Source organism: Histomonas meleagridis (assembly GCF_020186115.1).
Source record: "Histomonas meleagridis strain 2922-C6/04-10x chromosome Unknown contig_55, whole genome shotgun sequence".
Lineage (NCBI taxonomy): Eukaryota > Parabasalia > Tritrichomonadida > Dientamoebidae > Histomonas > Histomonas meleagridis.
Window position 1 is genome coordinate 236,291 of NW_027150898.1, and position 26,772 is coordinate 263,062.

The 26,772-nt window shown below is 26.4% G+C and overlaps 4 protein-coding genes across 4 annotated transcripts; 2 read left to right on the forward strand and 2 right to left on the reverse strand.

Moving 5' to 3' along the window:
* Positions 1 to 4,043: 4,043 nt before the first annotated feature.
* Positions 4,044 to 5,915, forward strand: GO595_007647 (UvrB/uvrC motif family protein; the record flags this gene model as incomplete). Its single annotated transcript, XM_067921133.1, has 1 exon — positions 4,044 to 5,915. The coding sequence occupies one exon, from the start codon at positions 4,044 to 4,046 to the stop codon at positions 5,913 to 5,915; it is 1,872 nt and encodes a 623-aa protein (XP_067772210.1).
* A 3,008-nt stretch (positions 5,916 to 8,923) lies between these two features.
* Positions 8,924 to 9,517, reverse strand: GO595_007648 (small GTP-binding protein; the record flags this gene model as incomplete). The annotated part of the gene is made up of 1 exon (XM_067921134.1): positions 8,924 to 9,517. The coding sequence occupies one exon, from the start codon at positions 9,515 to 9,517 to the stop codon at positions 8,924 to 8,926; it is 594 nt and encodes a 197-aa protein (XP_067772211.1).
* A 1,680-nt stretch (positions 9,518 to 11,197) lies between these two features.
* Positions 11,198 to 12,436, forward strand: GO595_007649 (Saposin-like type B, region 1 family protein; the record flags this gene model as incomplete). Its single annotated transcript, XM_067921135.1, has 1 exon — positions 11,198 to 12,436. One exon carries the CDS (start codon positions 11,198 to 11,200, stop codon positions 12,434 to 12,436), a length of 1,239 nt encoding a protein of 412 aa, XP_067772212.1.
* Positions 12,437 to 17,521: 5,085 nt separating this feature from the next.
* On the reverse strand, positions 17,522 to 19,690 carry GO595_007650 (methionine--tRNA ligase; the record flags this gene model as incomplete). The annotated part of the gene is made up of 1 exon (XM_067921137.1): positions 17,522 to 19,690. The coding sequence occupies one exon, from the start codon at positions 19,688 to 19,690 to the stop codon at positions 17,522 to 17,524; it is 2,169 nt and encodes a 722-aa protein (XP_067772213.1).
* Positions 19,691 to 26,772: the final 7,082 nt, after the last annotated feature.

The window sequence follows — 26,772 nt, forward strand, 5'->3', positions numbered from 1 at the left end:
ATGTTACCTTTGGATTGTATTAGGAAAAGAAAATGTTACAATGAAAATGTTGTCGAAAAAAGAAAATTTTGGAAAATAAAATGCGAACTAATTGAGAAAAATGTCGATTTGGTGCCTTCGAAGGCTGTAAATGGATTGGAAAATGTAACAAAACTTTTTGCCGAATGTTTATGCGATGGAAAAGAAACAGAAAAATATAACGAATTGATGGGATTCTTCAATAATATGTATTTGTAAAAATATTATTTAGAAATTTTTGTTTAAATACAATTTTATGCGTTCTTTCGGATATGTGAATTATAAATTGAAACTCAAATTGTTATGCTATAGATTAATAAAAAGGTGAGAAAACATTCAATGTTATAAGATAGCCAATTAAAACATCTTGATTCACAACAGCAATTACAATTAGATTTTATTAATAATTATGAGGAACATTCAAAGAATGAATGGGAATTACATAAGAAATATATTAAAGAAGGACATAATCCAAATGAAATTGCGAAAATCATTCGAAATGATGAAATCGAAAAACTTCAAGAAATATCATCACAAAGTAATTTTGATTTTAATCAAACAATTGAACCATCACTTTATGAAAGATGTTCATTTATTAATAAAGAAAATGTTACATTAATTGATTATGCAGCATTTTTTTCTTCAGTTAAATGTTTTAAATATTTACTTATGAATGGCGCTAAAGTAGAAAACACAGGTAAATATGCAGTTGTAGGCGAAAATGTAGAAATCATTCATTTATGTGAACAAAACCATTCATCATTTGAAGATGCATATGAAACAGCAATTGAATTTCATCGAAATGATATCTTTAAATATCTTTATGAAAACAAAATTACTGAAATTAATGATTTAAATAAATTTGGAATTCTTAGCTTAAAACATAATAATTTCAAAAATTTTATATATTTAAAATCAGTTGGATTAAAAATAAGCAATGATATTCTTGGAAAAGCAATAAAAATTGGGAATTTATTCTTTCTCAATCGTTATATTAAAAACAAGCAATATTTTTCAATCATATATAGTTATCCATGTTCAACACGAAATTATGAGATCATTAAATTAGTTCTTGAACAAAACAATTTTGATAGATCATCAAATAACATTTATTTAATCAATTTTATATTTGTTTTTATATCTTTATGTTTCATAAAATTTTTTTTAATTTATTTAAATTATTTAATACACAACTTTTAAATGCAGCAAAAAAAGGATATGTTGAAACAGTACAATGGCTTGTTAAACAACAAGGAATTAATGTTAATCATTTTGATATCTGAATTCATAATTTTATGATTAAATTAATTATTTCATATTTATAACAATTATTTGAAACTGCACTTGTTAATGCGTCTAAAAATAACCATATCAAAATAGTTAAAATATTTCTGAATTGCAAAGGTATTGATATTAATGCTAAAAGCGTTTATTTGTTTTATTTGATATTTATTTTGATAATTTAATATTTCGAAATAATATTTGGAAATTATTTAAATTATTTAACACATCTCTTATTGATGCATCTTCAAATGGTCATACAGAAATCGTTAAATTACTTCTTGAACAAGAAGGAATTGATATTAATTATAAAAATATTTATTTGTTTTGTTTAAAATTTATTATAATAATTTGATATTTCAAAATAATATTTGGAAATTATTTAAATTATTTCAAACAGCACTTATTGTTGCATCTTCAAATGGTCATACAGAAATAGTTAAAATACTTCTTGAACAAGAAGGAATTGATATTAATGCTAAAGATATTTATTTGTTTTATTTAAAATTTATTTTGATAATTTGATATTTTAAAATAATATTTGGAAATTATTTATATTATTTAATACAGCACTTATATTAGCATCTGATAAAGGTCATACAGAAATAGTTAAAATACTTCTTGAACAAGAAGGAATTGATATTAATGCTAAAGATATTTATTTGTTTTATTTGATATTTATTATAATAATTTGATATTTCAAAATAATATTTGGAAATTATTTAAATTATTTTATACAGCACTTATTTTAGCATCTGAAAATGGTTATACAGAAATAGTTAAATTACTTCTTGAACAAGAAGGAATTGATATTAATGCTCAAAATATTTATTTGTTTTATTTAATATTTTTTTTAATAATTTAATATTTCAAAATAATATTTGGAAATTATTTAAATTATTTAAAACAGCACTTATATGGGCATCAATATGTGGGAAATTAGCAATAGTTAAATTACTTCTTGAACAAAAAGGAATTGATATTAATGCTAAAGATATTTATTTGTTTTATTTGATATTTATTTTAATAATTTGATATCTCAAAATAATATTTGGAAATTATTAAAATTATTTAATACAGCACTGATGAATGCATCTGTAAGTAATTATCCAGAAATAGTTAAATTACTTCTTGAACAAGAAGGAATTGATATTAATGCTAAAAATATTTATTTGATTTATTTAAAATTTATTTTAATAATTTGATATTACAAAATAATATTTGGAAATTATTAAAATTATTTAATACAGCACTTATTTATGCATCCGAAAACGGTAATACAGAAATAGTTAAACTACTTCTTGAACAAAAAGGAATCAATGTCAAATTGAAAAATACTTTTTTGTTGATTTCAAAGTGATGTTTATCCAACTTAATTACGAATGCTTTTTTTGGAATTCACATAAATTATTTCATACAGAACTTTTTTCTGCTAAATCCAGACATCATTCTCAAGTCGTTGAAGTTCTTCGCTTATTAACATGTTAATAAATAAAAATGTATAAGTTCTTTTCTCTTTTATTCTAAAAAAAACTAAAATAACTTATTACTATGTGTATTAATAAATCATCCTAGTTCTAAGGTTTGTGTAAAAATCTTGATTGAAATCAATTTCTTACAAAAAATTCCGTGTAATATTTATTTTAAAATTTCACAGTAAACTTGTTCTTGTTTAAATTATGATAATCCAAAAATATAAGTTTTCTCCAAGATCTTCAATAAAAAAACAATATAATATTTTTATTGTTTCAATGTTAACATCAAAAAATTTTATGAAACAGTTGTGGAGATTATCTGAGAAATCTGAGATTTTCATATATGTTTTGAATTCATGAAAATAAAACTCATATATAGATTTCCTCATGATAATTATTTTTATATCACTGCTCAGATCAACTGTTCTGTTTCCTGTTAGCAATTGCTACATTTGCTTCGTTTACTACGTCTTCATCTATTTCACTCTTTGATTGCATAGATTTTTCCGATAGCTTTCATCTACCTTTTTCTTGTGATGGAAGAGAAACACACTGTACCAGTAATGATCAAAAGTAGGCGAATTGGATTTAGTATCATTTTGTGTGAAAAATACATTGTCCGACGAGTAGTAAGTGGAATAATGAAGGATCGAGTACTCGTATAAAACTGTGCTCACGTAAGCAATGGTATGCGAAAGAAGCCATTTTATTATATTTTAAGGACAACTAAAAAAAGCATGTGAACCAATGTTATTAATAATACTTTTTATTTTAATCGTAGTTAAATGAGAACATGATGAAAATGTATTAGATCCAAATGAAATCAAATCTTCACCAATAGAAACATAAAATAAATTTGAACTTGATGAAAAAGTAAAATCACATATTGTTTTAACTCATAAACCAATATGTACTTCTGTTAATTGATTCCATTTAGATAATTCGTCATTTTTAACGATTTGAACTTTTTGCTCAACAAATAAATATTTTTTATATCTTTGTAACTTGTCAAATTACCATTTTCTTCATTAACTTTGAGCGTTTTATTACATTCTATATATGATATCTGATATTAGGCCTAATATAATATTTTGAATATTAAAAAATTTAGTACATACAGACTAAATGGCTTTAGGTAGAGGATTAAATGAATTTTGAATAAAAGATCTAATTGCAACCAATACGGAACCCTGAATAAAACCGTTTATTGGCCGTTAGTTGATACAGCCGCAGTTTTCTATAAAATTTTAAACGCACACAACAAACTAAATGGCTAAAATTCAAAATAATCCACTTGAATTCACGATACCATATGTTACAAGTGAAACTGAAGAAAATCCCGCATTTAACTTAATCAATTCAAATCCATATTCAGATGGATGGATTTCAAATCCGAACTCAAAAATGCCTCAAGAAATTATATTTGATTTTGGTAGTGAAGCCTTGGTTACGCAAATACGATTTATTTCACATCAAACAAAAATTGCTTCAAACATTAATATCTTTTTTGCCAAAGATGCACCAAATTATCGAAAAGCAAAATTTGAATTAATCGATTCATTCCAATTTTCAGATAATCAACAAAATAATTTTAAAGCGCGTGAAGTACAATGTGCACATCTTCAATCAATTTCAGTACGATATTTAAAATTACAAATCACATCAGTATATCAAAATAAATTTAATAAAGCTGAGCAAGTTGGTCTTGCATCTGTTTTTGTTATGGGTCATTTTGATAAATATGAAGATTCCGAAATCTCAAGACTTGAGCAACTTAAACAAGAAGCCATTGCACGTGAAGATTATATGACTGCCTACAATCTTAAATCTCAGATTGACAATCTCCAAAAGAACCGAGAAATAATTCGAGATCTCCAAAGACAAAAAGAAGAAGCCATTCGTAAGGAACAATATCGTCTTGCTGAAAGTATCAAACGTCAAATAGACAGGATATGTAATCCTGATTCCATTAATCAACCTGATTTCCAATCAAAAGATGATCATATCCGACCAAGTATCATTGATAATTCACCACCGCCACGTGAAGCACCATCATATAATTACTTCCAAGAAGACTCCCCACCAGTACAGCGTCGTTTGCCTTCGATTCAAGAAGATTCTTTGGATTCGCACATCATCGACGACGGTTATTTGCCAAGCGATGTATCCAACGCACGCCAAAGGAATGAAGAACAATTTCCTTATGTTGATGATAGTAAAGATGTTTCAGATCCTGACAAACGTGTGATTAAACCAGCGCCAAATGGTGAATATGATTTTGAGCGATTTCTTGATGCACCAAATCCATCTGAAGAAAAACGTAAAAACGCGAATGCAAATTCACAAAACACATATTCAGTAGTTGAACCTGATACTATTGAAGAACAAAGTACATATGTTGAAAGTGATATTCTTGATCCAACTCAACGTAAAGAAGCCGAATTATTTATTGAACATTTTGGACCTGAATTTGTTATTGACTTTTATTCCAAGAATGTTAATAGTCGAGTTTCTGGGATTATTAACTTATCTAATTGTATACGCGAAGCAAAAGGAAGTTTGCAACAATCATTGTTTGTACGATTTTGTCATATGTTACGACATCGCTTAAAAGAACAAGTGATGAAAGTGTTTTCCACATCGCTTGAAGAATTAATGAGCTTAGCTGATAGCATCAAATTTTCTGGTGACACATTACGTTCAGCGATTGAGCCACATATGAATATGATATTAAAACGTATTGGAGGACGGAAAGATAAAACGTCAATGATAATATTTAAGTTTGCGCATTGGATTATAGATAATCAATATATAGGAATCGATTTGCTAACAGAACATTTGTTCCAAACTACAAAGCCTCCAATAATTTGGACAAATATCGAAGGAAGATTAAGATTAATAGAAGAGCTGTTGGAAAGTTATGGTATATTAGAAGGAAATTTGGACGGAAATGTTATCATACCTTATGTGTTCAACTATTTGGAATCTCCGAAAAGTGAAGTAAGAACAAACTGTTGTAGAGTTCTTGCGATTTTGGCTGATAATGGTTACGGAAGAGCTATAATGAAAAGATTAAACTCTTCGTCATTACCACAAGCAACGCAAACGATGGTAAAAAAGGCTATAAGTCAAGAAAGTTAATGCGGAAAAATTAGAAACAAAATAATATTTTTGTTGATGTTGTCCAATCAGAGAATAAACTGTTTGCTGTAGTTAATCTATGGAATCTTTCATTCAAATGCATTGTGGAAAGATTTGAAGATAACAAAGAGAATTGCACATAAACAAAATGAAAATATCTTTTTTTTGTGTGCATAAAATCCATTTTTTGTAAATCACAAAATAAGTTGACTAAAATATGCTTATAAAAATATAAAAGATAACAAAATACAGCGAAAAAATTATAACCGCTAAAATTTTTTATTTAATTTGAATTTTCTGACATCGAAACTTACAAGAAAGCCAGAATATAGACAATTTTAGTGAAAAGAGAAAATGAAAAAGTTCATACATTTAATGAAGTACAACTTATAAAAGTATTAGAAGATTCATATGTGTAACTTTCCGCTATAGTACTTGATTGAGTATATGTGGATTTGTATATGTATTACTTTGTGTATGAGTTGCTTTGTTTAATGTAAGCGTTGAGATTGGACATCCTTCTGATGCAATGTCTTTAATTACCTCCAATACGCCAAATGTTTCATTGCCTGTATATTTTGGTGTTACCATAATTGTGTTGGTTAAAACATCAGAAAATACATCGTCGCCGAAATTTGGCTCTGTTTTGCCATAAAAATATATACATTTATATTATTTGCCCAAATGTATGTTCATGTTTGGTAGCGAGAAATTTGAATAAAATATATTTAGATTATTTAAAAGAACTTGAGATCAAAAAAAGAGCAATCAGATAACAATTCTGATTGCAAAATAATTGAACCTTTTGCTGAATATTTTAATTACAAACTATGATCAAGAAACTGATTATCTTCTTGAGAAAATGATTTCATCGATTCAAAAATTTGTATAAAAACATTATATTTCAAACATTTAATCGCAATCAATGAAATAAATAAAATTAGTGATTTCAAAATATAAACAATTTACTTTATGGAAAACATGATATACTCCAAAAGAATGATTGGGAATTTCATAAAAAATTAATTAAAGAAGGAAATAATCCAAATGAAATTACAAAATAATTCGAAATGATGAAATAGAAAAACTTCAAGAAATATCTTCACAAACAAAATTTGATTTTAATCAAACAATTGAGCCATCACTTTATGAAAGATGTTCATTTATTGCTGATTATGCAAAATTTTTTTCTTCTGTTAAATGTTTTAAGAATTTATTTATGAATGCTGACGCCGTGGACAAACGATAGGCAAATTAAATGATCAGGAAATCGTTTTCCACAGAAAAACCCATCGTCGTTCGGAAATTCCTATCGTTTTACCATGGTACAATTGTACAAACCGTTTTTTGAGGTTTTTGACGGTTTCAACCTGTTTGTGATGAAATTTGAACTCAAGAAATTTTGGACCCAAAAAAAATAAATGGATCCAACAAATCAAGTATCCGAACTTCCATATAAAATAGAATGGCTTGTGTTATATGGACTTTTTGCAGTTGTCTTCCTTGCTCTATTCGCAGTTTATTTTTCTAGAGTATTACCAGATTTAAGAAGTTTAACACCAAAACTCCCAGGATATCAAACTTCTCAAATTGCCTTTCTGATTGCTATGTTCCTAAGGTGCGTTGGATATTTAGTATGGTTTATATTGATTTATTTGGAAAAATCTCAACAACGTTTTTCATCAATATTTTGTGGAATTCCTGGTTATTTTATGACTGTTTCTTACGTTTTAATGTTTTTCCTTTGGTGTTCAATATCAGTTAATTTACTATTAAACGATTCGTCAGATTATTTCCAGAAAATAGGTATCTGGTCAGCTGCCGTTGGTGTCGGGATTGGATGTTTAGGCTCAACTTTCATGTTTTGCATTTTCTTTTTGAATGAAAAATCATTTCATATCATTGAAATGTGGTTAGCAATTTCAAGAGATTTAATATCAGCAATTATAATTTCCATATTCTGTATTGATATTATACGCAAACTAAAGAAACCATTATGTAATCTCAAATCTTCTGCGTCTCTTTTGATGGTAATGTCAATTGTTTTGGTTATTTCACTAATTTGCCGGTCATTGTCAACTGCTATATATTATTTCCTTTTCTCTAGTAAAGATGACGAAAATAAATTATTTGGTATTGACAGCTACGTAAATACAACCATTGGACAATTGTTCGGTGAAATAATTCCATGCTTTATGATATTTATGAACAGGAAAAAGACAGGACTTTTAAGTGTATATGATGAATTGACATAATTCTTTCTCTCTAAATGTTTTCAATCGGTTTTTGTTTTTAAAAATAAGTGTTTTTATATATGGAAAATTCTATGTATTTCCATTTAATTAAACAGTCAATTAAAATATCAAAATACAAGATAAAAAAACAAAGATAAATTTTTTAATTGAAACAGTGATCACTTAACGCAATTAGGCAAATTTGTAGTTTAGTTTTTTTTATAGTTTAATTGTAGAAAATATTCCCAAAATTACCTTTTTGGTAAGGAAAGCAAGCATACCTAAAAACCGTTAAAATATTTAAAGATGATAAAAGCACAGGATTTCACTCCTTTTATCGGAAAAGTCTTCTCTGTATTATCAAACCCTAATGCAGAAATAATAGATCAATTATACAATAAAGGTTCTAATTTTTATTTCATGTTTTCAAAACCAATAGTGTTATCTTCAGCAACTTCAATAAAAGAATTCCTACAAGCCACTCCAGGGTTAAAGTTTTATGTTTCTAAGTATGATGTTCAACCAATCCAAGCAGCTAAACAATGGTATCAAATTATCATTTTCGGTACTTTTGAATATAAAAACAATACAGATGCCTCCGTTACGACTAGTTTTCATTCATCAATTCATTGTTATCATGATGGCTCTAAACTTACCATCGCATATCACACGATAAATATTTTTTAAACAAAAAAAATTACGCTTTTTAATATCACCAAACCAATAGAAGAGAAATATCATTTAAACGTTTAATAAAATGTTAAATAACAGAAATTAAGATATAAAACACTTATGTTTTTTTTGTTCTGACTTACTCAGTTCTGGTTGCTGTCTCTCGAAGTTTGCACCTGCGAATTTAAAAGACTCAATTGCAGCATACGAAAATAAATTATCAACATCTTTACCAGAAAGAGCAGAAACAAAAAATATAATTTCGAAGAGGCTATCATACTCTGAGTGAATTTCGCTTTCTGTAAGAACAGCAGAATCTGTTTTATCAATTTTGTTAACCGCTAATGCCATCGGAGGATGTTTTTTAGAGTTTTCATTAACATTTTTTACCCACCGTTGAATTGAATCAAAAGAATTTTTGTTTGTTATTGACACGACAATAATTACAAAGGATGCTCCTTTTGCATATATTGGCATAAATGACTGATAGTCTTGACCAGCAGTATCCCAAACGTGAATATCTGTTGGGCCATATGCGTCAAGAATCAGTCTCTTTCTTAAGTGATTGCTACCTACTGTTTGTTTTTGTGTTGTTGGAAATGCATCTGTCACCCATCTGTTTGCAAGAGATGTTTTCCCCGTTTCAGGGTCACCAAGAAGCACTACTTTAAAATGTGGAACTTCTCCTTCAACCATCTTTTTTTTGTTCTGGAAAAGTTGCGCGCAAACAATTCAAAACAGATTTTACTGTAAAATTTTTGACTGTAACAATGGCACTTTTTACTGAATTTATTATCGTGGATTAATCATTAAGTGTTTTTCCACATTTTGCGCTTTAATTATTATTTGATTCTTCAACGGTCTGAAGGTAGGATGTATATTTTATAATTAAAATTTAAACAAAGAAAATAGCCAATGAGTCAATCAAATCAAAATATACTGTACAAGATCATTTCGCTTTTTGATTATTTATGTCAGGTATCATGATTTTTGTGTTTTTACATATGTATATCCTACATTAATTTCAATTGAATATTTGGTTAATAATTCATTCTCATTATTAAAACCCAATCTTTCAATAATTATTAAAGCTGAATTATTTGTTTTTATTAGTTGATTGTTTTAATTTCAACCATTAAAGTTGCAAAAAGCTTTTGTTTTTATGGCAAAATTGACAACATTATTTAAAAACTGATAATTTCTCTTGACCAATGTATGAAAACTTATTATTCGATGCAGATGGCACATTATATGACTTTAAAGCAAGTGAAGACAAAGCAATAACAATGCTTTGGGATGAATTTAAACTTCCAGAAGGCACGCAATCCATTTATCAGAAATGGAATAATCAAGTCTGGTCTCTTTTCGAGCAAGGTAAAATCACCATCCAGGCACTCAAAGTTAAGAGGTTTGAAAATTTCCTAAACGAAATAGGCTCTACTAACTTGGATCCTTCAGTTATTTCGGATCACTTTTTAAAATATTTATCTCAATTTGGAATTCTTTACGACCAAAGCCGCGAAGTACTTCTCGAGTTAAAGTCACGTGGATATCATATTTATATTGTAACCAATGGAGTAAAAGATGTTCAAAAAGGTCGATTTACAGCTCATAAAGAAGAAGGGTTATTTGAAGCTGTGTTTTGCTCCGAAGAACTCAATTCAAATAAGCCACAAAAAGAATTTTTTGATAAAGTTTTTCAGATTCTCAATTTCGACGATGAATCAATAAGGAAAACAATAATCATTGGCGATAGCCTCACTTCTGATATACAAGGAGGAATCAACGCTGGAATTCCGACTGTATGGTTCAATCGACACAATCGACCTGTTGATCCAAATATAAAGCCAACATATGAAATACATCAGCTAAAGGAATTATTGGACATGTTTCCCAAAATCAAGTAATTAAAGAAAATTTATTTACAAAAAATAAATTTTTTCACTTAGAAAAGCATCAATTTGTAAATTATTAAAGTTTTCATTGTTTTATCTGATTTTTTTAAATTTTTGGTAAGCAATGTGGAGGTAATTTCCGCCATAAGTTTAGCAAATATCGATATTTTGAGCTCAAAATTGTTTTTTAAATTTAAAATTTTGAACATTTTATTTCCGTTAAGCAAAAATCGTAATAATAAAGAGTAGCATTCAAGAATAACCTTATTTTGTTTTATTTTTTGTTTTTTCTCCATTTTTCTTCAATTATTCTCATACCATCCGCATAATTTCATATTGTATGCTTTATTGATCGTTGTTTTGCTTTTCGATAAAGTATACAATTTCATTGTCATTCCCTGGCATAGTGCCATCATTTGAATGTTATGAAAATTTGTCAAATGACAGCTGATGCATTGAATCAAATTGTTATAAAATCAAGATGCTCGCTCTTCTTTTGGTAAACGCATTATGTTCAACAGAGCTTGAACCAATCCCAGTTCCAAAGGGCCTCTCCAATATAGATGCATGTGCAGTCTGCAAGAATGTAATATCAGGAATTATTGAACTCTTGTATGATCCATTAATCGAATCCGAATTTTATGATCTCGCTTTGAAACAGTGCGATAGTTTCAGTATTGATTCTGCTAAAAGTCTTTGCGTAACAATCGTTGAGGATTACATTAAGAAGGTTATTTCTTTAATAATAGCAGACTATAGCAAAGCTGATATCTGCGCTGCGCTAAGACTTTGTGAAGAGAGTAATGATTTTGAAGCTGATTACATCATAATCCCAGAAGGACTTGAAAATGGAATTGCTTGTTCAATATGCAAGCACCTTGTTACAGCTATATCCAAGGTTATTTCTAGCACTCAAAGCCAAACCGAGATTACCGAACAAGCCAAAAAACTATGTTCCAAGTTCCCCAAGATTGGTCGTGATTTCTGCAACTCAATTGTCGGTAAATATCTTCCAAAGCTTATAACATGGGTCAACGATAAATTAAGCACCACTGAAATCTGCAGCAAACTTAAATTATGCCAATCAAATGATGACAATGATGATGCATATCTCGAATTATATCTCGAAATGGACGAAAATGACTATGTAACAGACATTGAACTTCCACTAGGACTTAGCAATGCCGACAACTGTGCTATTTGTAAGAAAGCTGTTGGATTTGTCTCAGCCGCAATGAAGAACAGTCTTGTCCAAGCTGTAGTTAAAGCCGCAGCAACATCAGCGTGCGGAGCAATCTCCAGTGGAGTTGGCGCCGGACTTTGCAGAACAATTGTTGGATCGTGTGTCGGCCCAATAATGACATGGCTTGGACAAAAGTTATCACAATCAAAGATCTGCTCTAAATTAGGCTATTGCAAAGGAAATTCCATCGATGAAGGTGATGATGAAATTGCTTATGTCGAAATTCCGGATGGCTTGGATAACGCATCTGCATGTGTCATATGCAAGAACGTTGTCAACGGCATGAAGACAATCGTTGATGTCTCATCAAAAGCAGAAAGTGTCAAAAAGATTGTGAGTGAACTTTGTACGAAGATTCCTGTAATTGGAAAGGGAATATGCACTTCAATGGTCGGAAACTACTTTACACCAATTTACAATATGATTTTGAGTGGAATGTCAAGTATCAATATTTGTCAGAAAATTGGACTTTGCTAAATTGAATATTGTGAACCAACTTTGTTTCGCTAATAATAAACAATTTGTCCGAAATGTAATTTGATTGCGATGTGGTATGACAAAACATTTGATGGGCCAAAAGTATAAACAACTTCCAAAGAGTGATTGGGATTTTAGCAGAAAGCAGACTAAAGAAACGTTTCTGATAAAATTGAAGAGTTGCTGGAAAAATGAAACATCGATTTCAAAATACTGAAATATTTGTATAATTAACAAACTGATATCTTAAAAATAATCAAAATCATATGTTTGATTAAATTTATGAAATTCAATTTTCATTTTTTATGAGCCAGCCTAACTATGAATTTAAACTGCTGAATTATTTTTATGCTCATTGAAAAATAAAAAATAAATTAAATTATTTACAATTTAGTGAACTTTTTGAATCAAATGATGTCGTTCATCTCACAAATTGGTGTTTTTGATCGAAAAATTCAAGACCGACTATATGGTCATGATAGAAAATATAAAAAAGAATCATTATTGACAAACGCCTCACTATTCAAATCGATATTCCTGAATTAATATATTGTTAATCGATCATATTTTATATAAATGAAGATAATGAAGATATCAACTTTAACAAAAAAATTCACAGATACTATGAAATCGATATCTGATTCAACCATGACTCAGAAAATTAAATAGAAAATACATCATATATTATTTTATAATTTATTTATGATTGGATATTTATCAAAATAAAATATAACATAATTATTCCGGATTTAACAAATAATATTGTAAAATATTTTAAGTACCTCTGTTTTGGAGTCTATTATCATTTTTCTTGTTTCTATCACTAAATGAGATTTATCATTTTCTTTTATAAAACAAAGATATCTTTAGCGTTAACATTAATTTCTTTTTGTTCAAGAAGTAATTTAACTATTTCTGATTTAGATGCTAACATAAGTGCTGTTACAAATAATTTAGATAATTTCCAAATATTATTTTGAAATATCAAAATATTATAACAAATTTTAAACAAAACAAATAAATATTTTTAGCATTAATATTAATTTCTTTTTGTTCAAGAAGTAATTTAACTATTTCTGTATTACCTTTATAAGATGCATACATAAGTGCTGTTACAAATAATTTAGATAATTTTCAAATATTATTTTGAAATATAAAATTATTAAAACAAATTTGAAATAAAACAAATAAATATTTTTAGCATTAATATCAATTCCTTCTTGTTCAATAAGTATTTTAACTATTTCTGTATGACCTTTATCAGATGCTAATATAAGTGCTGTTACAAATAATTTAAATAATTTTCAAATATTATTTTGAAATTTTAAATTATTAAAATAAATATAAAATAAAACAAATAAATATTTTTAGCATTAATATCAATTCCTTCTTGTTCAAGAAGTAATTTAACTATTTCTGTATGACCATTCAAAGATGCCCAAATAAGTGCTGTATCATATAATTTAAATAATTTCCAAATATATTATTGAAATAAAAAATTATAAAAATATATTTTAAATAAAGTATATAAATACCTTTAGCATTAATATTAATTCCTTCTTGTTCAAGAAGTAATTTAACTATTTCTGATTTAGATGCTAACATAAGTGCTGTTACAAATAATTTAGATAATTTTCAAATATTATTTTGAAATATTAAATTATTATAATAAATTTTAAACAAAACAAATAAATATTTTTATAATTAATATCAATTCCTTCTTGTTCAAGAAGTAATTTAACTATTTCTGTATGACCTTTTTCAGATGCAATAATAAGTGCTGTATTAAATAATATAAATAATTTTCAAATATTATTTCGAAATATTAAATTATCAAAATAAATATCAAATAAAACAAATAAACGCTTTTAGCATTAATATCAATTCCTTCTTGTTCAAGAAGTATTTTAACTATTTCTGTATGACCTTTATCAGATGCTAATATAAGTGCTGTATTAAATAATATAAATAATTTCCAAATATTATTTTAAAATATCAAATTATCAAAATAAATTTTAAATAAAACAAATAAATATCTTTAGCATTAATATCAATTCCTTCTTGTTCAAGAAGTAATTTAACTATTTCGATATAACCTTTTTGAGATCCACACATAAGTACTGTTCTAAATAATTTAAATAATTTCCAAATATTATTTTGAAATCCAAAATTATTAAAATAGATATTAAATAAAACAAATAATTACTTTTAGTATTAATTTCAATTCCTTCTTGTTCAAGAAGTAATTTAACTATTTCGATATAACCTTTTTGAGATCCGCACATAAGTGCTGTATTAAACATTTAAAATAATTTCCAAATATTCTTTTAAAATCAAAAATTATTAAAATAAATTTTAAACAAAACAAATAATTACTTTTAGTATTAATATCAATTCTTTCTTGTTCAAGAAGTAATTTAACTATTTCTGTATGACCATTTGAAGATGCAACAATAAGTGCTGTTTGAAATAATTTAAATAATTTCCAAATATTATTTTGAAATATCAAATTATTATAATAAATTTTAAACAAAACAAATAAATATTTTTATAATTAATATCAATTCCTTCTTGTTCAAGAAGTAATTTAACGATTTCTGTATGACCATTTGAAGATGCAACAATAAGTGCTGTATTAAATAATATAAATAATTTTCAAATATTATTTCGAAATATTAAATTATCAAAATAAATATCAAATAAAACAAATAAACGCTTTTAGCATTAATATCAATACCTTTGCAATTCAGAAATATTTTAACTATTTTGATATGGTTATTTTTAGACGCATTTTCAAGTGCAGTTTCAAATAATTGTTATAAATATGAAATAATTAATTTAATCATAAAATTATGAATTCAGATATCAAAATGATTAACATTAATTCCTTGTTGTTTAACAAGCCATTGTACTGTTTCAACATATCCTTTTTTTGCTGCATTTAAAAGTTGTGTATTAAATAATTTAAATAAATTAAAAAAAATTTTATGAAACATAAAGATATAAAAACAAATATAAAATTGATTAAATAAATGTTATTTGATGATCTATCAAAATTGTTTTGTTCAAGAACTAATTTGAAAAATATTGCTTGTTTTTAATATAACGATTGAGAAAGAATAAATTCCCAATTTTTATTGCTTTTCTAAGAATATCATTGCTTATTTTTAATCCAACTGATTTTAAATATATAAAATTTTTGAAATTATTATGTTTTAAGCTAAGAATTCCAAATTTATTTAAATCATTAATTTCAGTAATTTTGTTTTCATAAAGATATTTAAAGATATCATTTCGATGAAATTCAATTGCTGTTTCATATGCATCTTCAAATGATGAATGGTTTTGTTCACATAAATGAATGATTTCTACATTTTCGCCTACAACTGCATATTTACCTGTGTTTTCTACTTTAGCGCCATTCATAAGTAAATATTTAAAACATTTAACTGAAGAAAAAAATGCTGCATAATCAATTAATGTAACATTTTCTTTATTAATAATTGAACATCTTTCATAAAGTGATGGTTCAATTGTTTGATTAAAATTAAAGTTTGTTTGTGATGATATTTCTTGAAGTTTTTCGATTTCATCATTTCGAATGATTTTCGCAATTTCATTTGGATTATGTCCTTCTTTAATATATTTCTTATGTAATTCCCATTCATTCTTTGAATGTTCCTCATAATTATTAATAAAATCTAATTGTAATTGCTGTTGTGAATCAAGATGTTTTAATTGAAGAATTTCTTCTTTTGAATAATAATGTGCAAAATAGAATGATTTCTTTTCTCCTATAAAATCTGGTTGAATGAATTCATGTTCAATCATTTTATTAAGTAAATAATTTGATTCTTGTGTTTTTAACTTAATTAAATATCTTTCGAAAACATATATTATCTTATAACATTGAATGTTTTCTTCTTTTAACTCAATAAATTTTAAAAAACTTAAATATAAATTTACTTCTTTCCTTTGAGATATAAAAGCACTATATATTAATCTACTAATTAAAATATTAAATGAATATGGAAAAATATCACTAAAAAACTTCATTACGGTTTGAGTCGATAATTCGAAATTATCTTCTGTTAATTCAAAAATTATGTTTTCGAGTGATTGTAATGGAGCTGGAATCTTTTTTTGGTTTGATCTTTCTGAATTAATTTTTGTTAATTTTTGGCTTGTCTTTATAAAATTTTTTGGATTAATAACTCGTGTTTTCGAACGAATGTTCAATGAATTTCTATTCGAACGAGTTTTCATATTATCATAAAGTTTAATATTTGGATTAAGTGACTTAACGTTTTGAAGTGACCGTTTATCACATTCATAAATTTTATAACGTATATAAACGGTTCAAATATTTGAGCAAAGCCACTTTTTAATCTTAACGGAAATTTCACATCAACCAAATATAGAACCAGATAATATCATTACAATTGAGAAATTGTTATTGAATTATATGAAAATAATCTTGGGTTAACAGCCAAACACATTTCAGAAATTATTGAAGTTGATTTAAGTTTCCTTTATTAATTAATTTTATTTAACTCAGTTTATTTTTGTGTTTTTGTTGAAATAAAATCAGAATTTGCAAATTTGTCAACAAATATAAAAAATTTAAATTTTTCGTAATTACTTGAAGTATTCCAATAAATAAATGAATAAGTAGAAAATGATACCAACGAAACTTTCGTATTATGTGAATAAAAAAGAAAATCAAATATTAGAAACACTTTTAAATAATAAAATCGAAGAATTACAAGAAAATTCAATACAAAATGATTTTTGATCAAAACTGATTATAATCAAGAAATTGCTTGAGTTTATCAATAAACCCCGCTTGGGCTGCTTTAGTAAGTGCAACATCAAATTATATAGGGAAGCTCCAAAAAATATTATAAAGTATTAAAGCATTAAATAAAATAACAAAAAATTTATATCATTTGACGAAATCGCACAACACAGACAAAAAGCTGATTGCATACTTTACATACATGTGACGAACAGTAAAATCTCAATTTACCAAATTCATGATGAATGTGTTTCTTTTCATACAAAATGAATGTGAGTTCATTATCTTTATTCAATTTTCTTCTTTGGGAAGAGCACTGTTGCTGGTGTCATTTGTGTTCCCTTCTTTAACAAGCCAAACTTAAACATTACATTTGGATCGTTATCGAGTGGAGCTGGAGAACCCAAATCCTTAAGTAATGTCTTTGCTGTGTTTGGCATAAATGGATATATGCACAATGATATAATCCTTAAGCCTTCGATCACAACGTACGCAATTGTACCAAAGCGCGCGTCATCTTTTCCTTTGTAAGTCCATGGCTTTTGGTCAGTGATATACTTATTAAGGTCGTGCAAGAGTTCCCATGTGTCGGCGAGTGCGTGTCTTGTTTGGCCAAATTGTACAAAGTGGTCAATTGTACCTGGTAATGCTTCGATCTTTTCGACAATCTCTTTATCAGCTTCAGTTAATTCACCACATTCAGGTACTTTCATATCAGCACCAATGAACTTAGGTGATAAGACACGCATGACAAGATTCCAGAAGACATCCGCTAAATCATTGTTATTACGATTTAACATAGCTTGGACAGAATAATCAGCATCACTAACAAGTGTAACTTCACGTAACAGGAAATATTTGACGGGTTCAAGTCCCCAGAAATCTCGAAGAACGATTGGATCAAGTGTATTACCAATACTCTTGGACATCTTTTCGCTATTCATTGTCCACCAGCCATGAACAAGTAAACGCTTATATGGTTTAATGCCGGCTGCAAGAAGGAAGGCTGGCCAATAAACTGCGTGGAATTTAAGAATATCCTTGCCAACGGTATGAAGATCTGCTGGCCATATTCCATCTTCTTCACCATTCCATCCGGCGACCGTTAAGTAGTTTGCCAATGCGTCAATCCAAACGTACATCGTTTGACTTTCATCGTCTGGAACTGGGATGCCCCAGGAGACGTTAGCGCGTGAAACTGACAAATCGCGAAGTTCGCCCATAACAAATGATTTGACTTGGTTGTAATATTGGCGTGGTGTGATGCATGTTGGGTTTGCATTCATCCAGTCGAGAAGTGGTTGCCTCATTTCAGAAAGTTTAAACATGTAATTATCTTCAGATGACCAAATAAGTTCAGCACCATCTTCAATATTAAACTTCTTAGCAACACCATCAACAATACGTTCTTCAATGCTGTTTTCGGGGATGAAAGCTTCTTCACGCTTGGAATACCATCCTTCATACTTACCTTTGTAGATGTAACCTTTTTCACGAAGAATGACCCAGAGCTTCTTGGCAACTTCAAGATGGCGTGGCTCTGTTGTTCTGATGAAAACATCTGGATGGAGATCAAATTCTTTGAAGGCGTCTCGGAATGTTGTTGATGTCTTATCACACCATTCTTGTGGGGAAACGCCATGTTCAGCTGCTGTTGTTTGAACCTTAAGACCATGTTCATCAGTACCAGATGAATAAATTATTGGAATATGACGAAGTTTGTACCAATTAGAAAGTGATTCAACAAGTGTTGTTGTGAAAACATGGCCAATGTGTGGTGCGCCATTGACGTAATAAATTGGTGTTGAGAAATACATTTTCTTTTCGGGTGGTGGTGACATGGCATATCTCTCAGGAATGCCAAGATTCATGATTGCAAAGTTAACTGCCTCGTCAATGAGTCCCTTTGTACCAATTTTAGTTGCTTTAGCTGGTGATACATCAATGTCAAATGATGCAATAATATCTAAGATAGCATCAAGATATGTATTGGCAACTGTCTTTTGTTGAGCAGATTGGTATTTTTCGGCTTTGGTGAAAAGAGTATCAAGTTCTTTTTTAGATTTTTGAAGTCTATCTTCCTTAACTAAGATGTGTTGCTTTTCGCTGGCAACAATTGGAGTAGCTGTAGCGTAAATTAAGTCAGCAAAGGAAATCAAAGATTCAACTTCAGAAAGTTTTTGTGTTGGGAGTAACTTATTATTTGCAAATAAGTATTTAATGATAGAATGAGTTCCGTGATATGTTGGTTCTTCTTTCTTTTCAGCTGTTTCATCTGCTTTTTCAGCGGATTCTTCCTTCCTTAAAACAGGCCAAATTGGGAATTTAAGATCTTTTGAAAGTGTTTGACGTTTATCTGATGAAACATCAATAATCTTTGGTGGAGCTTCTAATAAAGAAAGAATTTTTCTTATTACATATGAGTCTTTGGTATGAGAAATCGTGAGAACTTCCATTAAATTGATTACTGTCACTTTTGGGTTTTGGTCGATCTAATTAAGAGGAATTTTGGCCAAGCAAAGTATTGAATTGAAATGGTGACATTCTGAATTCAGACCTTCCAGCAAAAAAATTAAATGGTTTACTAAACAAATCCGTTCCTGGAATTTTGTAAATTTATCTTTTCGTTCGATTTCATTATCCTTTTAGAATTAAAGATTTGCAATAATTAAACTTATTTATTTATAAATAATAAAGTGAAAATCATTAATGTTTGTTGTATTCATTAAAAAGTTTCGATTTTTTCTAACATTTCTTGATTTTTTGCGATAGAAGCCTAAAAATTTGCAATGAGAAAATTTTTTATTCTAAATTATAAAAACAATTTTTCATTCATTTATATAATACATTTTTAGTGCTAAAAGGCAATTTCTTTGATGGAGTCTTGCTTTGTTCCCAATTTTATTTGTCGATGTCCTTCCTTCTATTAACCTTTGTAATTTCATGATAATTTGAATTATTTGACTCATCCAACAGACATTTATCATTAAATTCGAGGTTCTCATTATTATTTGATAGAAAAAGCATATCACATTTGAAATTTGGTTTATCATAAGCTTCATTTTTACGAATTAATTCAACTACTTCTGTTTGTTCAAAGAATGAAGTGTTGTATAAAATATTGAAAAAATTTCCAAATATTATTTTGAATTCCCAAATTGTTATGTTAAATTTGACAAAGAAAAAATATCTATGGAATTGACATTAATACTTTTATTCTCAAGAAGTAATTTAACAATTTCTATATAACCTTTTTGAGCTGCTAAATTAAGTGCTATTAGAAACAGTCCGAATAATTACCAAACATTATTTTGAAATATCAAATTATCAAAACAAATTTTATATATGACAAACAAATATCTTTAGTATTAACATTGATTATGTTTTATGTATGAGGATTCCCAAGTGAGCGCAGTTTTAGATTATATAAATGATTATCTTATTATTTGAACAAATATCTGTAATTATGGATATTATGGATAAATATGGTGAAGGTGATACTTTTTATTTCGTGCCCGAAAATTTCTGTACATTCGAAAATTGAAGAAAAATTATATAACCGAAAAAATCGTTGAATTAATTCCAATTATCTATTATGACTATTGCATCGGGGTGCCATAAAACGATTATAGGCAAACGGTCACTAATGTATGGGCTTTATTAAAAAAGTGTTCATAAACAAAAAGCCAAATACATGGAACAGAAAAACAATGAAAAAAAATTAAAAAATGCTTTAAAAATAACCATGGCAAAAAACAAAGAAATGGAAACAAACTTACAAAAATTGAATCAAGAAATTGAAGAAAAAAACATGAAGATTACAATTTATGAAAAAATGATAAATGATTTTACTTTGGAAAAAGAAAATTCAAAAAAAGATCAAAAAGCTAGTAACGAATCATCAAATTCTGTCATTTCAAATGGGGAAGTTTTAAATGAAAAAGATCTTATTGAAAAAATTAATGCACTTACAGAAGAAAATAAAACGCTAGCACAAAAAGCAAATGATGCTGAGGAGCTTGCGGAAATTATCCAAGAAATCCAAAAAGACAATGAAAAAGTTATTTCTGAAAAAGATGATGAAATTCAACAGCTTAAAACCCAAATTGAAGAGAAAGAAAAAGAAATTGGAGTATTAATTGAAGAATTTGATAAAGTTCGACCAGCGAATGATTCAGCAAAACAAAATGAGAATGATCAAATAACTGAAAACAAAATCAAAGAACTCGAAAAAGAAATAGAAGAGTTAAAATCAAGTAACAACAGACAAAATGAAGAAAATGAACAAATTATAAACGATCTTAAAGAATATATTGAAGAACTTGAAAAAGATAAAGAAAATATGGAAGAGAATCAAGTAATTGCAGAATTAGAAAAAGAAAAAGAAGAGCTAAAAAAAGAAAATGAAGAACTAAAAGAAGCACTTGAAGAAAGTATGCAAAGCAAAGAACATGAAGAACAAAATGAAAATGAATTTATTGATAAAATAACTGAATTAGAAAAAGAAAATGAAGAACTTAAATCCATTAAAACAACATTAGAAGAAAATATTCAAAATAAAGAACAAAATGAAAACGAATTTATTGATAAAATAACTGAATTAGAGAAGGAAAATGAAGAACTTAAATCCATTAAAACAACATTAGAAGAAAATATTCAAAATAAAGAACAAAATAACAGCGAATATGATAATAAGATAAATGAATTATTAAAAGAAAATGAAGAACTGAAATCCATTAAAATGCAACTTGAAGAGAATATGCAAAACAAGGAACAAAATGAAAATGAATTTATTGATAAAATAAATGAATTAGAAAAAGAAAATGAAGAACTAAAATATATTAAAACAACATTAGAAGAAAATATTCAAAGCAAAGAACAAAATGAAAGTGAATTTAATAATAAAATTAAAGAATATGACAACAAAATCGAAGAACTTAAATCAATTAAACTGCAGCTTGAAGAAAGTATTCAAAGTAAAGAACAAAATGAAAATGAAATTAATAATAAAATAAATGAATTAGAAAAAGAAAATGAAGAATTGAAATCAATTAAATTATCGCTTGAAGAAAGTATTCAAAGGAAAGAACAAAATGAAAATGAAATTAATAATAAGATAAATGAATTATTAAAAGAAAATGAAGATCTTAAATCTAATAAATTAATATTGGAAGAAAGAATTCAAAACAAAGAACAAAATGAAAATGAAATTAATAATAAAATAAATGAATTATTAAAAGAAAATGAAGAACTTAAATCTAATAAAGTACAACTTGAAGAGAATATACAAAGTAAAGAACAAAATGAAAATGAAATTAATAATAAAATAAATGAATTAGAAAAAGAAAATGAAGAATTGAAATCAATTAAAATACAACTTGAAGAGAATATACAAAGTAAAGAACAAAATGAAAATGAAATTAACAATAAAATAAATGAATTATTAAAAGAAAATGAAGATCTTAAATCTAATAAATTAACATTAGAAGAAAGTATTCAAAACAAGGAACAAAATGAAAATGAAAATAACAATAAAATAAGCGAATTAGAAAAAGAAATTGAAGAACTTAAATCTATTAAAACAACATTAGAAGAAAGAATTCAAAATAAAGAACAAAATGAAAATGAAATTAATAATAAAATAAATGAATTAGAAAAGGAAATTGAAGAACTTAAATCTATCAAATCAACATTAGAAGAAAATATAAAATCTAAAGAACAAAATAACAACGAAAATAATGATAAAATAAATGAATTAGAAAACGAAATTGAAGAACTTAAACAAATTAAAGCATCGCTCGAAGAAAATATTCAAAGTAAAGAACAAAATAATAATCAAAATAACGATAAGATAAACGAATTAGAGAAGGAAAACGAAGAACTTAAATCTGTTAAATCAATCTTAGAAGAAAATATTAAAGATAAAGAACAAAGTGAAAATGAATTTATTAATAAAATTAAAGAATATGAAAAAGAAATCGAAGAACTTAAAGCAATTAAAACACAACTTGAAGAGAATATACAAAACAAAGAACAAAGTGAAAAAGAAAATTTGAGTAAGATAAATGAATTAGAAAAAGAAAACGAAGAAATAAAATCTATCAAATCATCGCTAGAAGAAAGTATTCAAAATAAAGAACAAAGTGAAAATGAAATTAATAATAAAATAAATGAATTAGAAAAAGAAATTGAAGAGTTGAAATCTATCAAATCAGCATTGGAAGAAAATATACAAATTAAAGAACAAAATGAAAATGAACATAATGATAAAATAAATGAATTATTAAAAGAACTTGAAGAATTAAAATCACGCAAAACAATGTTAGAAGAAAATATACAAAACAAAGAACAAAATGAAAACGAATATAATAAAAAAATTAAAGAATATGAAAACGAAGTCGAAGAATTAAAATCGATCAAATCATCACTAGAAGAGAATATTCAAAATAATAAGCAAGTAGAGCTAGAGAATAATAAGAGAATTATAGAATTAGAAAAAGAAAACGAAGAACTTAAGTCGATTAAATCAACGTTAGAAGAGAATATTCAAAATAAAGAACAAAACGAAAGTGAATATAATAATAAAATTAAAGAATATGAAAATGAAATCGAAGAACTTAAAACAATTAAATTACAACTTGAGGAGAATATCCAAAATAAGGAACAAAATTCCAATGAAAACTTAAATAAGATAAATGAATATGAAAAAGAAATCGAAGAACTAAAATCAAATCAAGCACAACTTGAAGAGAATATACAAAACAAAGAACAAAGTGAAAAAGAAAATTTGAGTAAGATAAATGAATTAGAAAAAGAAAACGAAGAACTTAAGTGGATTAAATCAACGTTAGAAGAGAATATACAAAATAAAGAACAAAATGAAAATGAAAATAATAATAAAATTAAAGAATATGAAAATGAAATCGAAAAACTTAAAACAATTAAATTACAACTTGAGGAGAATATCCAAAATAAAGAACAAAACGAAAGTGAATATAATAATAAAATTAAAGAATATGAAAACAAAATCGAAGAACTTAAAACAATTAAATTACAACTTGAAGAAAACATTCAAAATAAAGAACAAAATTCCAATGAAAATATGAAAAAGATAAATGAATATGAAAAAGAAATCGAAGAGTTGAAATCTATCAAATCAGCGTTAGAAGAAAATATACAAATTAAAGAGCAAAACGAAAATGAACATAATGATAAAATAAATGAATTATTAAAAGAACTTGAAGAATTAAAATCACACAAAACAACGTTAGAAGAAAATATACAAAACAAAGAACAAAATGAAAACGAATATAATAAAAAAATTAAAGAATATGAAAGCGAAGTTGAAGAATTAAAATCGATTAAATCATCACTAGAAGAGAATATCCAAAATAAAGAACAAAATATTCATGAAAACTTAAGCAAAATAAATGAATTAGAAAAAGAAAATGAAGAATTAAAAACTCTTAGAACACAACTTGAAGAAAGCATTCAAGATAAAGAGCAAAACGAAAATGAATATAATGATAAAATTAAAGAATTATCAAAAGAACTTGAAGAATTAAAATCAAGCAAAACAACGTTAGAAGAAAGAATACAAAACAAAGAACAAAGCGAAAACGAATTTATTAATAAAATAACTGAAATAGAAAAAGAAAACGAAGAACTGAAATCAATTAAATCATCTTTAGAAGAAAGTATTCAAAAGAAAGAACAAAGTGAAGACGAATATAATAATAAAATTAAAGAATATGAAAGCGAAGTAGAAGAACTTAAAGCAATCAAAACACAACTCGAAGAAAGTATTCAAAACAAAGAACAAAATGAAAATGAATTTATTAATAAAATAACTGAAATAGAAAAAGAAAATGAAGAATTAAAATCTATTAAAGCAACATTAGAAGAAAATATTCAAAACAAGGAACAAAATGAAAATGAAAATAACAATAAAATAAGCGAATTAGAAAAAGAAATTGAAGAACTTAAATCTATTAAAACAACATTGGAAGAAAGAATTCAAAATAAAGAACAAAATGAAAATGAAATTAATAATAAAATAAATGAATTAGAAAACGAAATTGAACAATTGAAATCAATTAAAATGCAACTTGAAGAGAATATTCAAAATAAAGAACAAAATGAAAATGAAAACAACAACAAAATAAGCGAATTAGAAAAAGAAATTGAAAAACTTAAATCTATTAAAACAACATTAGAAGAAAGAATTCAAAACAAGGAACAAAATGAAAATGAAATTAATAATAAAATAAATGAATTATTAAAAGAAAATGAAGAACTTAAATCTAATAAAGTACAACTTGAAGAGAATATACAAAATAAAGAACAAAATGAAAACGAAAATAATAATAAAATAAGCGAATTAGAAAAAGAAATTGAAGGACTTAAATCTAATAAATTAACATTAGAAGAAAGAATTCAAAACAAAGAACAAAATGAAAATGAATTCAACAATAAAATAAATGAATTAGAAAAGGAAAATGAAGAACTTAAATCTATCAAATCAACATTAGAAGAAAACATAAAATCTAAAGAGAAAAATGAAGTTGAATGTAATAATCGAATTAAAGAATATGAAAACGAAATTGAAGAACTTAAATCGATTAAATCAGAATTAGAAGAAAACATAAAATCTAAAGAACAAAATAACAACGAAAATAAAGATAAAATAAATGAATTATTAAAAGAAAACGAAGAATTTAAAGTAATTAAAGTAAAACTCGAAAAAGAAAACAAAGAAAATCAAGAAATGATAAAAGATATGGAAGAAAAGTATAATAATGAAAAGGAAACATTACTTCAAAAAGCTCGAAATTCTATTCAGAAACTTAAGAATGAACTTGAAAATATTACACAAGAAAACACGCATAAAAATGAAGAAATATCACGATTAGAAAAAGTTACAGAAGAAACACAACAAAAATATAAAGAACAAATAAATAAAACATCAAAAGAAAACGAAGAACTAAAAGTAATTAATGCAAAACTCGAAAAAGAAAACAAAGAAAATCAAGAATTAGCAAAAACAATGCAAGAAAAACTTAATAATGAAAAGGAAACTATACTTCAAAAAGCAAGAAATTCTATTCAGAAACTTAAAAATGAAAATGAAAATATAACAAAAGAAAATGAACAACTTAAATCAATTAAATCAACATTGGAAGAGAGCATACAAATTAAAGATAAAAGCATAAATGAAAATAATAATAAACTTAAAGAATATGAAAAAGAAATAGAAGAATTAAAGACAATAAAAACAAAACTTGAAAAAGAAGTTGAAGAAAAACAAAACAAAGAACATTCAAATCAAGAATTAATGAAAACAATGCAAGAAAAGTTTAATAATGAAAAAGAAACATTACTGCAAAAAGCGCGAAATTCTATTCAGAAACTTAAGAATGAACTTGAAAATATAACACAAGAAAACACACATAAAAATGAAGAAATTCAGCAAAAGTATAATGAGCAAATAAACAAAATGTCAAAAGAAATCGAAGAATTAAAAACAGTTAAATTAGCA